At 50.8% G+C, this 15,893-nt stretch overlaps 2 protein-coding genes and 1 pseudogene across 3 annotated transcripts; 2 read left to right on the top strand and 1 right to left on the bottom strand.

The window, feature by feature from the left end:
* Positions 1 to 553: 553 nt before the first annotated feature.
* On the top strand, positions 554 to 2,179 carry LOC308511641 (protein FAM47E-like; the record flags this gene model as incomplete). Its single annotated transcript, XM_081081622.1, has 2 exons — positions 554 to 1,205; positions 1,389 to 2,179. 2 exons carry the CDS (start codon positions 554 to 556, stop codon positions 2,177 to 2,179), a joined length of 1,443 nt encoding a protein of 480 aa, XP_080937748.1.
* Positions 2,180 to 4,036: 1,857 nt separating this feature from the next.
* LOC308511640 (tryptophan--tRNA ligase, cytoplasmic-like) lies at positions 4,037 to 6,454 on the bottom strand (annotated as a pseudogene). Its single transcript has 3 exons — positions 6,419 to 6,454; positions 4,335 to 5,560; positions 4,037 to 4,111 (listed from the first exon to the last, which is right to left on the bottom strand). The product of its transcript is annotated as a tryptophan--tRNA ligase, cytoplasmic-like (transcript).
* A 5,687-nt stretch (positions 6,455 to 12,141) lies between these two features.
* Positions 12,142 to 12,684, top strand: LOC308511639 (ferritin heavy chain-like; the record flags this gene model as incomplete). Its single annotated transcript, XM_081081621.1, has 1 exon — positions 12,142 to 12,684. One exon carries the CDS (start codon positions 12,142 to 12,144, stop codon positions 12,682 to 12,684), a length of 543 nt encoding a protein of 180 aa, XP_080937747.1.
* Between the last annotated feature and the right edge of the window lie 3,209 nt (positions 12,685 to 15,893).

Below are 15,893 nucleotides of genomic sequence, written 5' to 3'. Positions count from 1 at the left end.
TGTTTTTCTGATTATGTTGAAATGTTACCTTAAAAGATAATTGATCTTGATTTCTGAGGGGGATTTGGGGTGCCATCTTAAGTTGTATACCCAATGCCTCACTCACTTCACCCATATTTGGGCAGATATCAAAACCTGACGGCTGTGAGTACATAGAAAAAACATGGTTCTCAGAAGCTCCCGCCTTTCAATTGTTACCTATAATTTATCCAGGAGAAATGAAAGTACTTGTATGAAGATGTGAACACGTGAAATATTCGTGACCCCTTGATTTCCAAACAGCTTCAAACTGGAATCAGTCCAAAAGTCCATCAAAAGATGAATGGGGAGCTGACCTGTGGAGGAGTGCCCATACACGGGAACAGTTCTGTACCACAAGCAAGAATGCAACCTTGCCGGCCATCCCTGGACAATGCAGGCTGTGCAGGGGCACGTGCTGACCCACCTCGGGAAAGAATAAGAATGAGTCAGCACCAGGCAATGGTCTCCTAGCAACGGGGCCGCTGGGACAACAAACCCCTGAAGCCACTGGGCGCCCTGAGCCAAGGGCGCCATGGCGTGCCAGAAGTGGCCCTTACCTGAGCCCCACAAGGGGTGGCTGTTAAAGTCGGACCTGAGGAAGAAGGCGCTCATAGAGTCAGGGCTGATCAAGCCGTGGCTGTCAGGGCCGAAGCTGGACAAGAAGCCGGAGCCCAGCAAGAAGTGGCTGCTAGGGCCAGGACCGCTGGAGCCCGTGCCCCTGGGCATGGAATGTAAGCCCTGGTTCAAGGACAGGGACAGGTTGCCTTCCCGCTATCTCTCCAGGCAGAACAACAAGCTTGGGAAGTGCCCCACCTCCATGGACAGCCGGCGGTGGGTATTTGTGAAGGAGGGACTGGACGACTTCAGAACGGGCTGTCCATCTGCTGAAGATGTGATCACTCGTGGCCCTCGGGAAGGCTTTCTCCCCATGATTGCTCATAGAATTCCCCGCCCTCCGCCCAAAAAGATTCACAGGCAGCCGCCCACGGGAGCGGACCTGTGTTCCAAGCTCTCGCCAGCCCAGCGAGCACGGAAGGCCTTTGTAGAGAACATTGAAGCCAGCCTGACCCAGCATTCCTTGGTTAACTGCCCGAATCTGGAGGAAGCTCTCCCTCCAGACCTCCTGCTCAAGGTCCTGAAAGTGCTAGATCCTGACAGGGAGCTGGAGGACACGTGGGCGTATTGTGAGGGCACCAAGGAAAGAAAGAAGACCCCCACACACCTGTGTGAAGAACATCCTGAGGAGGTCAACCTGGAGCCTCCCCAGGCAGTGAACCTGGAGCCTCCTCAGGCAGTGAACTTAGATCCTCCCGAGGCAGTGAACCTGGAGCCTCCCCAGGCAGTGAACCTGGAGCCTCCCCAGGCAGTCCACCCCAAATCTGCCTGGAAGCTCAACCTGGAACCTCCCGAGGAGGACAACCTGGAACCTGAAGACCAAGCCTACGTGGAAACGGCCAAGGAGAGTCTCCAGTCATATTTATTCAGTTTGTTTCCTGAGGAAGAGACAAATGCAGCATGCACAACGGATATCCCCAAAGATCCTGGGCTCCAAAAATCAAGAAGAAGAATTCGTGAATTCTGCAGATGGATCGATGATAATTTTGGAGACATAGGCATTGATGAAGAGGACCTCATGAAACAGTTTCAAGTTGAGTTAGAGGTCCCACTCACCCATAATACAGTCAAAATAAAGAAAATAAGCCAGCTACCTTTGAATATAAGGCCCTGCAAACAGCTAGATGACATACAGCAGAGAAAATTCTCCATGCAGGAAGGTAACTGGGAAAGGAAACTCCGCAAACAACAAGACCCTTATAAACCCAAACGGGAGAAGATAAGGTATGGAGCATGGTACCTGGACCCCAAATCCTGGAAAAAGCTGGTCAATGACCAGCCCTTTCCCGACCCTAAAGTCGTCCCTGACAAGGAACATTTGACCGATGGAAGGCATCTTGAACCAGACATTATTGATGAACTTTATGGACCAATTGCCTTCAAAGATTTCATTGTAAGCAAGGGCTACAGGATGCCAGGTGTGATTGAGAAGATGTTTATGAGGAAGGGATGGAACTATGAGTCTGTGAAGACTCCTATACACCGAGTAATGAAACTCCTCTCCAAACCCAAAGAGGAGGATTCAGGGGACGAAGAGGATTAGAAATTTTTCTATTTACTGCTCACTTGGCTAGTGTGTCTCTCTCATTTTAACATAAGTCAGAATTCACCATGAGTGCCTCACTGTGTATGGACAATTTGATTCCACAATATCTGTAAATTTTTAACACCTATTTCTAATAAAACTTTCTGAATTAGCTTCTGCTTCAATGTGTTATGTATTTTACCAACTATGAAGTAAATATTTATATATACTCCTCTTGGTTTTGATTGTGTTAGGAGTATTATATTTTCATTTCAATTATTCATTAAAAATGACCATAAATAAATGAATTACTTAAAAAGGATCTTGTTGCCCAGCCTATGTGGCTCAGTGGTTGAGTGTAGACCTATGTATCAGGAGGTCATAGTTTGATTCCTGCTCAGGGCACATGCCCGTGTTGCTGGCTCGATCCCCAGTGTGTGTGTTGGGGCGGGGGGTACATGCTGGAAGCAGCCGATTAATGTTTCTGTGTCATCATTGATGTTTCTCTCTCTTCCTCTCCCTCTCTGAAAATCAGTAAAAGTATATTAAAAATTATGCCAGCTACAACTTGGGATGAATTCCAAGATAATCGTGCATAATGAAAGAACTATCGCTCCGATAATACTCAATTTATAATGCATTACGACAATTATTTTGTTAAGCACAACTTGTAACCCGTAGCCGAAGTAATTTTATGCATTTTTTTTTAATTGTCCATGGCTACCTTTGCACTACGACATGAGAATTTAGGAATTATCACAGAGATCATATGGCCTGCAAGCCTAAAATATTTGCTATCTGATTTTTTACAGTAAAATTTACTGTCCCCCTGATCTAGAAGGAAAATATATTCATACATATATTAAATCAATTATTCCACTCTTTAGCTGAACAGAAGATAATACATGCTCATCTATGGAATAGAATAAAGTAAAATATTTTTATAAAATTAACTATTTAGTTAGACCTTTCTGAACACTTTTCAAATCTGCCTATGACTTTTAATATTCTTAGGGTCAAAAATCCCTGAGGCATATCATCATATTTATGATAGTCCCTGTTTCTTGTAATATCTCTCCATGTGATCACTTGTCATACAGAGATTTCCCATGACTCCAAAAATGTGGGTGTTAAATGTGAGGTAAAGCAGCCTGAACATGATAAAGACAGACTAACTTTCTTTCCACTGAAATGGCTAATTAATTCAATGGGATGTCCACAAAGGCAGGTTGGCCAGGAAACATGGATTGTATGTCACATATATATTCTATCCCTACACCCACCACCCATGGGACCAAAATTAATTTATTTAGGGTATTGTGCTAAGGAGTCGACCCTTCACCTCCATGAAGGGATTTCCTGGGATATTCTTCTGCTTTCCCAGACTACACAGGGCACAAGACTGAATGTTTTCTTTGGTGCCTAGGGCTGCTGTTTGTTCTCTACAGCCCAGGACACCAGCAAGGCACTGCTCTTTGCAGTCCTCCGAGCCAATCAAGTGTCAGGACAAAGGTTTCCACAAAGAACACACATTCCCCTCAGCTGCCACAGGGTGGGGGCACAGTGTCTGCTTAGGGCCAGTCCCTGGAAGCAGCGTGGGGAGGCTCAGGGAAGGGCAGAGGTTCCAGGAGAACACATGAGGTATGGATTTCAGGAAGTGAGCTGGAAAGTTTCTCCCACAGACTCAACTTAATAAAAGGGGCCACCTGGGGCTAATACTCAGTGTGAAAAGCAGCTTTCAAGCTGGGAGATCTCTCAGTCAAAAGCACAGCTAGCATTTCTGTTTGATTTTGGGGGGATGGGATGAAATAGGCCTGTGCCCATTAAACTTCCTGAAATGAACACCTAGACCAAAGGCTGTATAACCATCAGGCTTTAAGGGTCTATGTAGAGTGGGATGTTGTCCAATGGAAGTCCTCCTAGGGGCAGAGCAGGCAGCTCACAGGGTGTCTTTGGAAAGGATGACACAGGGAGAAACAGTACTGACAGACACACAGAGTTACAGACACCAGGAACCGGAAGCCACGTGACAGAGCCTCTGGATAAATTATGGTTCCTTCTGTGCAGATATAAAATGGGCATTATTGAAAGTCATAGGACAGCTCTGGGCAGGGGTGGGGGTGTGTGTCAAGAATTCTTTGAATATCTCCTCCCTGGCCGCCTTGCACCTGGCCTGGTGGTCCGCAAGGAGGGGCTGCAGGACCTGCATGAGCTCCTTCTTGAGCTACCAGGTGAGCATGGCTCGACTGCTGTAGTCCTTCCTGATCTGCTCCAGCTTGTCCTCATCCTGGAGGAAGAAGGTCATGTACATGAAGGACACGTCCAGGTGGCCATTTCCCCCAAACTGCCTGTGCTCCTCCATGATGTGTCTCCCTCCATAAAACACATACTTGTTGACCTTGGTCTTGATCTGCTTGGCTGTGTCTGTGAGGAAGTGGGCCAGTTGGGGTCACTGGCACTCCTTTGGGTCAGAGTCCCCTGCAGGGAGGGGAAGAAGGTCAAGTGCAGCAGGGTGGTTTAGGATAGAAGATCCTGGGTGTGACATCTCTTGTCATCCTGAAGTAAGGATCCTGGTTGATGGCACGGGGGCTGAGGCCCTGGACGTCCATCTCTCTCCCGAAGTTCTGTGGGAATGAGTTACTGAAGGAGGGAGCAGCCTGGATGGCAGGAAAGCTGATCTTCGCCTTGCAATCACTGTCTGCAAAGCCAAAAATGCCTTTCACTTGGATGAAGGTCACGTGCTTCTGATCTTCACCATATTCTTGTAGAAGTCTGTGCTCACCCCCATGTAGTTGAGGTCAGAGAAGATGGGCTTGTTGATGTCAAAGCCACAGGTGATGATGTCCTTGGCATTTTCCATGGAGTAGCCATAGGCCTGGTCCAGGGTCAGGACTTCCACAGGTACTTCTACTCATCTGCCATCTGGATGAGCAAGAGCACATTCAACATGTCCTGCAGCCACTTTGTGAAAATGAACGGGATGTGGTGGCCTACATGCATGGCTTCGGAAGAGGGGCCCCTGCCCATTTACCAGCGAAACAGCTTCTTGTTTTCATAGGCATCGAGGACTTGGTTCATGTCTCTGTTTGAGAAGAAGGTGCATCTGTGCAGGAAACGGTGCAGTCTCTGGCCCGTGACTCTCTCTATTCTGTTTATCAGCTCTTGGTCAATGTTACTGCTTCCAAACAGACAATGAGCTTGTCATAGTCACTGCCTTTTGCACTGTTCTTCTGTTCATTTCAGGGGTCCACAAAATCCATTTCAGCTTCCATGGCACCCGGACCACTAACCCAGGTGCAAGGTTCTCTGGAAGGCAGTGGCCTTGTAGCTCTCCCCCGTGGCCACGTTGTAGCTCATTTTTAGCAATAACAGCCTCTTCCCTGCAGAATCAATTTCATCCTGGGCTGCGGGGGACACTGAAGAGGTGGCCTGTGGAGTAGCTGAGATCTCTGTGCAGCTGGGCTCTTCTTTTATAGTCTTCCCCCTCTTACTGTTTCCTTTTTTAAGCCCCTTTCTTCTCTTTTCTTCTTGTTCACCCCACCCTGCAGCTATTTGCAGTAAGAATTTCTTAGAAATCAACCAGTTTCTCACAAACACTTGAGCCTCTTGACCAATTCCTCATGAGAAAGTCCAATCAGGTTTTGGTTGTGAGTGTGTGTATTTGGGGGAGGGTAGGTGTAGAGACCAATGAAACCCACTCTAAATTCAAACTATTAGCCGGTCATTGCATCATTAGCTGGTCATTAGCCACCCCACACTGCAAGCTGGCCTCCGTTTAACCTCCACACTCACTCCCCATCTCACATCCTTAGTCTCAGTATGAGAACTGAGTTTTCATTTGTCCTCATGGGAAGAAAGGCAGACTCCAAGTGCCCTGTGGGTATTGTGCACTAAGGCAATGTTGTGAAAGATCAGTTCTGGGGTCACAGGGACCTGAATTTCCAAAGACAGCTTTGACTTTTTTTAAAAAAAATATTTTTATTCATTTCAGAGAGGAAAGGAGATGGAGTGAGATGAAAACTTCAATGATGAGAATTATTGATCATGTGCCTCCTGCACACCCCCTACTAGGGATTGAGCCCATAACCTGGGCATGTGCCCTTGACCAGAATCAAACATGGGACCCTTCAATCTACAGGCCAATGCTCAGTCCACTGAGCCAAACCGGTTAGAGCTGGCATTTTACTTTTCTTTTTATTGCTGAAAGTATTATACATGTCCCTTTTTTTACCCTAGTGACCTCTCCCAGCACCTTACCCCCAAATCCTTCACCATCCCATTGTCTGTGTCCATGGGTTATGCATATACACACATGAGTTCAGTGGTTGAATTCTTCCTCCCTCCACCCTCTCCTTCTTTCCCTATGAGGGTTGCAAGTGTGCTCCATGTCTCTTTGACTCTAGGTCTATTTTTTCATCACTTTATGTTCTTAGTTATTTTTCACATATGACTGAGATCATATGATATTGATCTTTCTCCCACTGGCTTATGCAAATTAACCGCCATCTTTGTTGGGTTAATTTGCATACTCATCCTGATTGGCTGGTGGGCATAGCAGAGTGATGCCAATTTCCATGTTTCTCTTTTATTAGTATAGACTAGAGGCTTGGTGCACAAAAATTGGTGCACTGGCGGGGGGGCGTGTCCCTCAGCTCCACTTGTGCCCTCTCACAGTCTGGGACCCCTTCGGAGATAATGACCTGCTGGCTTAGGCCCGCTCCCGGTTGGCAGAGGGCAGGCCCAATCCCTAGGTGCAGCCCCTGGTCGGGCTCAGAGTAGGGCTGATTGGGGAGTTGGGGCGCCACCCTCAGTCACGATCAGGGTATGGCCGATTGGGTGGTGGAGGTGCCACACCCTGTCACAATCAAGGCAGGGTCAATGGGGAGGTTGCGGATTCACCCCCTCTCATGCACAGAGCAGGGCCGATAAGGGGGTTGGGGCGCTGCCCCCTCTCACGCACAGAACAGGGCCAATAGGGGAGTTGGGGCACCACCCCCTGTCACACACAGAACAGAGCAGATCAGGGGGTTGGGGAGCTTCCCGCTATCAGGCACAGAGCAGGGCCGATCAGGGGGTTAGGGCGCCATCCCCTGTCATGAACAGAGCAGAGAGGATAGGGAGTTGTGGCCCCGCCCCCTGTCACACACAGAGCCACAGGGCGATGTGGGGGTTTGGGCGTTGCCCCCTCTCACACTGCTTCAGGGGCCAGGAGGCCTCGTGGCTCCACTGATCAAAGTCCTGGGAGGCCTTGCGGCTCTGCTTGTCACCAGGGCAGTGAGGTCTCGCTGCTCAGCTGATCCAGGTGCTAGGAGGCCTCACAGCTCCGCTGATCCCAGGTTCGGGAGGCCTCACGGCTCAGCTGTTCTCGAGTTCGGGAGGCTTTATGGCTCTGCTAATCCCGGGTTTGGAAGGCCTCTCGGCTCCACTAATCCCGTTGCTGGGAGGCATATTACCCTTTCACTATATACTATAGAGGCCTGGTGCATGGGTGGGAGCCATTTCTTTTGCCCTGAAGGGTGTCCCGGATCAGGGTGGGGGGTCCTGCTTGGGTGCCTGGCCAGCCTGGATGAGGGGATGGTGGCTGTTTTCAGTTAGTCACACCACCTACAGGGTGGGTGTCCCCCCTGGGGTGCCTGGCCAGTCTGGGTGAGTGGCTGAGGGCCGTTTTCAGGCTGTCTGGTGACTAAAGCTCCCAACCTCTCCTTTTTTTCTTTCTTTTTTTTTTTTTTTTATTCTGGGATTTATTTACCTTCTATGGCTGTCACTGCAGCTGAGAGCCAGCTTTAGCTCTGAGGCTCGGCTCCAGCTCTGAGACCTCGGCTGCTGAACTCAGGTATCTGGTTTGTTTGGCTTCTATAATTGGAACACTGTTGCAAATCCAGCTTGGCCGGCTGGTTGAAAGCATGGTGTTTATTTAGCTTCTATAATTGCAGCATTGCTTCTTAGAGTGCAGCACAGAGGCCAGCAGTGGCAGGCTGGGAACCTTGGCTTCCTCCATCACTGAAGCAAGCAAGCCTCCTGTTCGCTTCAGCTGCCTGGCTCCCGGCCGCCATCTTGGTTGGCAGTTAATTTGCATATCACCCTGATTAGCCAATGGGAAGTGTGTTGGAGGTATGGTTAATTACCATGTTTGTCTATTATTAGGTAGGATAAGAAAACCAAGTGAAGAACATGACCAGTCACTATGACATGCACTGTGGCTGGCCAATCGGCCTGATCAGGGGTGGTGCTGACCAATCAAACTCTCACGTTCCCTCCCCTGGGCTGGCCCAGCCCCAATTAGCCTGATTGGGGGAGGCTTCTGGACCCCACCCATGCATGAATTCATGCACTGGGACTCTAGTCCTATCTAATAAAAGAGAAACATGGTAATTAGCGTACATCCGCTACCCTTCCCATTGGCTAAACAGGGTGATATGCAAATTAACTGCCAACAAAGATGGCGGTTAATTTGCATACAGAGGCGCAATGATGGGAGGCCATAGGGAAAGGACGGTGATTGGAAATACAGGCAGCAGGCAAGAGCCGGGAGGCATGGCCCCTGGCCCTGAATGGGAGAACCGGCCATCTTTGCCCGCCCCCCTGCCGGTGATCAGAGTAGCCAGAGCGGGGCACCGAAGAGGCCGGTACCTGCCTCTTCCCTGGCCGCCCCTGCCAGGGATGAGGAACCAGAGATCCCATAGCAGGAAAGGTGGGCCTGCAGCTAGTCCCCCTGTGCGCCTGCCCCTGGGTCACTGCAGTGATCAGGGAGCAGGGAAGAGTGGTCACTAGCCAGCCCCCATGTGCACCTGCCCCTGGGTCGCCATGGCGATCACAGAGCAGGAAAGAGCGGCCTCTAGCCAGCCCCCCTGTGCACCTGCCCCTGAGTCACTGCAGGGATCATGGAGCAGGAAAGGGCTGTCTCTAGGCAGCCCCCCTGTGCGCCTGCCTGTGGGATCGCCGCAGCGAACATGGAGCAGGAAAGGGTGTGAAGTATGGTACCTATTTGCTTTGTTTAACAATGGACAGGTTACTTTGATTTTCTAAATTGTATAAGTCATCCCATTCGATTGAATGCCTTATCGATTGAATGACTATTCCATTGATTGTTATCATACTGGTCTTAGAGAGCACATTCTTCTGTACCTGGGAAACAGGACAGCACAATTACCCTAAATTGTTTTAGTGGCCACAGGTGGTGCGTTTCAGCTGACTCAGTGGTCCAGAGACCAGGACAGCACAATTACTCTAAACTGTCCTGACAACTTAGTGGTCAGGAGACCCAAGGGCTCTAGATAATGTATACCTGTCAATTCAGTGACCCCGAGACCCGACACTGTAATTAACATGCTTAATTCTGCTTCTGTAATCTGCTTTTTTGGGAGCCAGGTGCCACATTCCAAACCCTGGGATGTAATCAATACCTTTGTGATTTTGCCTATATAAGTCTGGTTTTGCCACCATCTTAGGGCTATGAGATTTGGGAATGGCCCCTCATAGTCCCGGATTGCAATAAATGTGACTCTTTAATTCGACTTCTTGAGGCGCCCTTCTGTGATTCGCGGGGTACGTTACAACAGGTGGCCTGCAGCCAGCCATGTGTGCGCCAGCACCTGGGTCACCACTGCGATTCCTGAGCAGGAAAGAGCGGCCTCTAGCCAGCCCCGCTGTGCGCCTGCCCGTGGGATTGCAGCGGCGATCAAGGAGCAGGAAAGGGGGGCCTGCAGCCAGCCTCCCTGTGCGCCTGCACTTGGGATCACTGTGGTGATCCCAGAGCAGGAAAGGGCGGCCTGCAGCCATGCCCTGTGTGCACCTGTCCCTAGGTTGCTCTGGCAATCCCACAGCAGGAAAGGGCGCCTCACCCTGGCCACAGCTCAAGGGAGAGTACAACATGCAGTGGAGGCCAGGAGCCTGAGAGATCAACAGAGAGGGGCACCTCCCAGGTGTGGCTGGGGGCAGGCCCCCAGCAGACAGACAGACACACACACATACACACACACACACACACACACACACACACACACACACACACAAAGAGGACGCCTGCACCGAGCCTCTGCTGCCAGACTGTGGCCATCAGTAGGACATCTACTGAGGGCTCCTGGACTGAGGGGCAGGCTTGGCTGAGGGAACCCCATCCCCCAGTGCAGGAATTTCGTGCACCGGGCCTCTAGTATATATATATAATTAAGAACAATGTCAAAAAGTTTACTGACTATCTTTCTTCTAGGAGTTTTCTCGTTTTGGATCTTATAGTTAACTCTTTAATCAGTTTTGAGTTTATTCTGATATATAGTGTAAGAAAATGGTCTAGTATCATTTTTGCATGTATTTGTCCAGTTTTCCCAGCACCATTTATTGACTAGAGTGATGGTGAACCTATGACACGTGAACTCATTTTTTAGATGATTTTTCTTTGTTAAATGGCATTTAAATATATAAAATAAATATCAAAAATATAAATCTTTGTTTTACCATAGTTGCAAATATCAAAAAATTTCTATGTGTGACAGGGCACCAGAGTTAAGTTAGGGTTTTTCAAAATGCTGACATGCCGAGCTCAAAAGGTTCGCCACCACTGGACTAGACTGTGCTTATCCCATTGAATGTTCTTCCCCCCTTTGCCATAGATTAATGGCCCGTATAGGTGTGAGTTTGTTTCTAGGTTATTCCGTTTCATACATCTTTTGCCATTACCATTTTGTTTTGATTACTAGGGGCTTGTAGAATAGTTCTATCAATGGTAGCATGATACCTCCAACTTTGTTCTTCTTTCTCAAGATTGCTGTGGCTATTTGGGGTCAAAATTTTTGGATTATTTGTTCCAGTTCGATGGTAAATGGCACTGGTATGTTGATATTGATTGTGTTGAATCTATATAATCCTTTTGGTACTATGGACATTTTTTACATTAATTGTTCCTATCCATAAGAAACAGTATATGCTTTTATTTATTTGCTTCCTCTTCAATTGCGTTCTTCAGTGTCTTATTATTTTCAGAGTTCAGACGTTTTTACCTCTTTGGTTAAATTTACTGGTAGGTATTTTTGATGCAATTGTAAATGGGATGTTTTCTTAATTTCTTTTCTGATGTTTCATTATTGGTACATAACCATGCTATGGATTTCTGAACACTAATTTTTTATCCTGTAACTTGACTAAATTCATTTACCAGTTCTAATAGCATTTTGATGGAATCTTTAGGATGTCTGCGTTGAGACCAAGGGAACTGTCCCCCTTGGGGGCAGACAGGGCGGGCAGAATGTGTTTCAGGGCTGTGCTGAGAGATGGAGAGGAGACAGAGTAAAGGGCGGGAAGGCCAGTTCACAGGAGGGAAGATGGGAGGCGGAGAGTCAGTGAGGCTGTGGAGGCGGGGCTCTGCCCGCAGAGAGGGGGGCCTTGATGGTGAACAGGAGGAAGTGGAGGTCGCTTGTGTCACAAGGCCGAGGACCGGGGACAGGCTGTGGGTACTGTGGGTGCAGACGCTGACATCATTCTGATGAAGCTTTGGGATTCATGCTGAGGCAATAAGGATACCCCAAAAGGGCTGGGCGGCAGTTAAGGAAACAACCACATCAGGACCACATTCACACAAGTTGCTCCGAGAAATCAAGTGCAGTTGACGTCCTGACAGCGGTCGCACATGTCCACATGGGTCACACTTTAAAATGCCATGAAGGCCAGGGCCCAGCATGAGGCGGGCATGGAATCTGGAGAAGGTCAGCGCTGCCCGCCTCCTCGGGGCCCCCTCAGGCCCCCCTGTGAGGGGCCCCCCCGCCCCTCCCCAGACGCCTGAGTAACGGTCACTGCTTCGGGTCCCCTTAGAGCCAACCGCCACCACCAGCGGCCCGCAGCCTTCCACGTGTCTTGTCGCTGCAGACGCCTGACTCTGGTGCCCTGCCCTCACCCAGGACCTACGGAGACCCCAGCCGCCTACACCTGTGACCAGCCGGCCTCCTCCACTCAGCCTCAACCTCCAACCCGCTCCTTCGCCTGCAGACATGGCCACTCCTCCGCCCTCCTCTGAGCGCCAGCGCTACCATCCAGACTGCGAGGCCGCCATCAACCAGCAGATCAGCCTGGAGCTCTACGCGGCCTCCGTGTACACCTCCATCGCCGGCTACTTCCAGAGGCACAACTGGGCCTGGCAGCAGGGCTCCCAGTACTTCCGGAAGTGGGCCCTCAAGACAAGGGAGCAGGCAGAGCGGTGGCTGTGGCTGCAGAGCCAGCACGGGGGCCGAGTCCTGCTGGAGGCCGTCCCCTGGCCGCAGCAGTACGAGTGGGACAGCAGCCTGATGGCCCTGGGGCTGGCCCTGCTCCTGGCGAAGAGAGTGGACCAGGGCCTGCGGCACCTGCACCGCCTGGCCACCCACCGGGAGGACGCCCACCTGTGCGAGTTCCTGGAGAGCCACTGCCTGCACCCACAGGCGGCCTTACTCCAGGAGCTGGGCGGCCACATCAGCCAGCTGCGCCAGATGCAGGCCCCCGAGTCCTGCCTGGAGGAGGACCTGCTCCACAAGCTCATCCTGAGCGACGGAGAGTAGCACTGACCAGGACTGCCTTCCAGAGAGCCGTGGGGGCCTCCCTGCCCCGTGCCCGGATGCCATTGGCCATATAGTCCATGAAAAACGGGCACTTCAGTTCTGGGTTCAAGGTTCACTGTCTCTTCAAATAAAGTCATTGGTTCTTAAATAAATAAAGGTCTTTCTCTGATTCCTGTGATGAAATCCCTCACATTTCAGTTTTAAAACAAGTATCCAGGAGTCTCCACCAAGGACTCAATTAGGTGCAGCTCGGGACCCTGGATGGAGGAGGGAGGAGTGATCCAATAGGACCCTTATGGAGGGAGGAGGGATTCCATAGGACCCTGATGGAGGGAGGAGGGATTCCATAGGACCCTGATGGAGGAGGAAAGAGGGATTCCATAGGACCCTGATGGAGGGAGAAGGGATTCCATCGGTCCCAGATGGATTGCGGAGGGATTCCACAGGACCCTGATGGATGAAGGAGCGATTCCATAGGATCCTGATGGAGGAGGAAAGAGGGGATTCCATACGACCCTGAATGGAGGGAGGAGGTATAGCACAGGACCCTGATGGAGGGAGGAGGGATTCCATCGGGCCCTGATAGAGGGAGGAGGGATTCCATCGGGCCCAGATGGAGGTGGGAGAAGGGATTCCATAGGACCATGATGGAGGAGGGGAGGAGGAATTCCATAGAACCCTGATGGATGAAGGAGGGATGTCATAGGACCATAGATGGAGGCAGGAGTGGTTCCACAGGACCCTGATGGAGGGAGGAGGGATTCCATAGGACCCTGATGGAGGAGAGAGGAGGGATTCCATAGGACCCTATTGGAGGAAGGAGGGATTCCATAGGACCCTATTGGAGGAAGGAGGGATTCCATAGGACCCTGACGGAGGGAGGAGGGATTCCATAAGTCCCTAATGGAGGGAGGAGGGATTCCATAGGACCTTGGATGGAGAGAGGAGAAATTCCTTAGGATCCTGCTGGAGGAGGAAGGAGGATTTCCATTGGACCCTGATGGAGGGGGAGGAATTCCAGAGAACCCTGGATGGAGGAGGGAGGAGGAATTTTATAGGAAGCCTGGATGGAGTTGGGAGGAGGGATTCCATACGACCCTGATGGAGGGAGGAGGGATTCCATAGGACCTTGGATGGAAGAGGGAGAGGGAGTCCATAGGACCCAGATGGAGCAAGGGAGAAAGTATTCCGTATGATCCAGTTGGAAGGAGGGAGGAGGGATTCGATAAGATCCTGGAGGGAGGGAGGAAGGATTCCATAGGACCCTGGATAGAGGAGGAGGGATTCCATAGTATCCTGATGGAGGAGGGAGGATGGATTCCATAGGACTCTTAGGGAAGGAGGAGGGATTCCATAGGACTGTGATGGAGGGAGGAGGGATTCCATACAACCCTGGATGGAGGGAGGAGGGATTCCATAGGACCCTGATGACAAGAGGGAGGTGGGATTCCATAGGACCCTAATCGAGGGAGGAGGAATTCCATAGTACCCTGATGGAGGAAGGAGGAGGATTTCCATAGGAACCTGATGGACGGGGAGGAATTCCAGAGAACCCTGGAAGGAGGAGGGAGGAGGTATTTCATAGGAAGCCTGGATGGAGTTGGGCGGAGGGATTCCATACGACGCTGATGGAGTGAGGAAGGATTTCATAGGACCATAGATGGAGGAAGGAGGGGTTCCACAGGACCCTGATGGAGGGAGGAGGGATTCCAAAGGACCCTGATGGAGGAGAGAGGAGGGATTCCATAGGACCGTATTGGAGGACGGAGGGATTCCATAGGACCCTGATGGAGGCGGTAGGGGGGATTCCATAGGACCCTGATGGAGGAGAGACGAGGGATTCCATAGGATCCTATTGGATGAAGGAGGGATTCCATAGGAACCTGATGGAGGGGGGAGTGGGATTCCATAGGACCCTGATGGAGGTGGGAGAAGGGATTCCATAGGACCGTGATGAAGGAGGAAGGAGGAATTCCATAGAACCCTGATGGATGGAGGAGGGATTCCACAGGACCCTGATGGAGGGAGAAGGGATTCCATCGGGCCGTGAGAGAGGGAGGAGGGATTCCATCGGACTCTGATGGAGGTGGGAGAAGGGATTCCAGAGGACCATGATGGAGGAGGGAGGAGGAATTCCATATAACCCTGATGGATGAAGGAAGGATTCCATAGGACCATAGATGGAGGCAGGAGGGGTTCCACAGGACCCTGATGGAGCGAGGAAGGATTCCATAGGACCCTGATGGAGGAGAGAGGAGGGATTGCATAGGACCCAGATGGAGGGGGTAGGGTGGATTCCATAGGACCCTGATGGAGTGAGGAGTAATTCCATAGGACCCTATTGAATGAAGGAGGGATTCCTTAGGACCCTGATGGAGGAGAGACGAGGGATTCCATAGGACCCTATTGAATGAAGGAGGGATTCCATAGGGCCCTGATGGAGGGGGGAGGGGGGATTCCACAAGACCCTGATGGATGTGGGAGAAGGGATTCCAAAGGACCGTGATGAAGGAGGAAGGAGGAATTCCATAGAACCCTGATGGATGGAGGAGGGATTCCACAGGATCCCGATGGAGGAGGGAGGAGGGATTCCATAGGAACCTGATGCAGGGAGGAGGGATTCCATAGGACCCTGGATGGAGGAGGTAGGATGGAGTCCAAAGGACCCAGATGGAGAGACAGAAAAAGGATTCCATAGGATACAGTGGAGGGAGGGAGGAGGGATTTGTTAGGATCCTGGACGGAGTGAGGAAGGATTCCATATGACTCTTGATAGATGAGGAAGGAGCGATTCCATGGGACCATGGATGGAGGAAGGAGGAATATCATGGGACCCTGATGGAGGGAGGAGGGATACCACAGGACCCTGGATGGAAGAAGGAGGAATTCCATAGGACCCAGGAGTGAAGGAGTAGGGGTTCTATAGGAACCAATGGATGGAGTGAGGAGGGATTCCATAAGATCCTTTTGGAGGAGAGATGAGGGATTCCATAGGTCCCTGATGGAGGGTGGAGTGATTCCATAGGACCTTGGATGGAGAGAGGAGGAATTCCTTAGGATCCTGCTGGAGGAGGAAGGAGGAATTCCATAGGACCCTGATGGAGGGGGAGGAATTGCAGAGAACCCTGGATGGAGGAGGGAGGAGGAATTTCATAGGAAGCCTGGATGGAGTTGGGAGGAGGGATTCCATACGACCCTGATGGAGGGAG

The sequence above is a fragment of the Myotis nattereri genome, assembly GCF_964212035.1.
Source record: "Myotis nattereri genome assembly, chromosome: X".
Taxonomy (NCBI): domain Eukaryota; kingdom Metazoa; phylum Chordata; class Mammalia; order Chiroptera; family Vespertilionidae; genus Myotis; species Myotis nattereri.
Note: the sequence above shows the minus strand (reverse complement) of the source record. Positions and strands in the feature narration are given on the sequence as shown.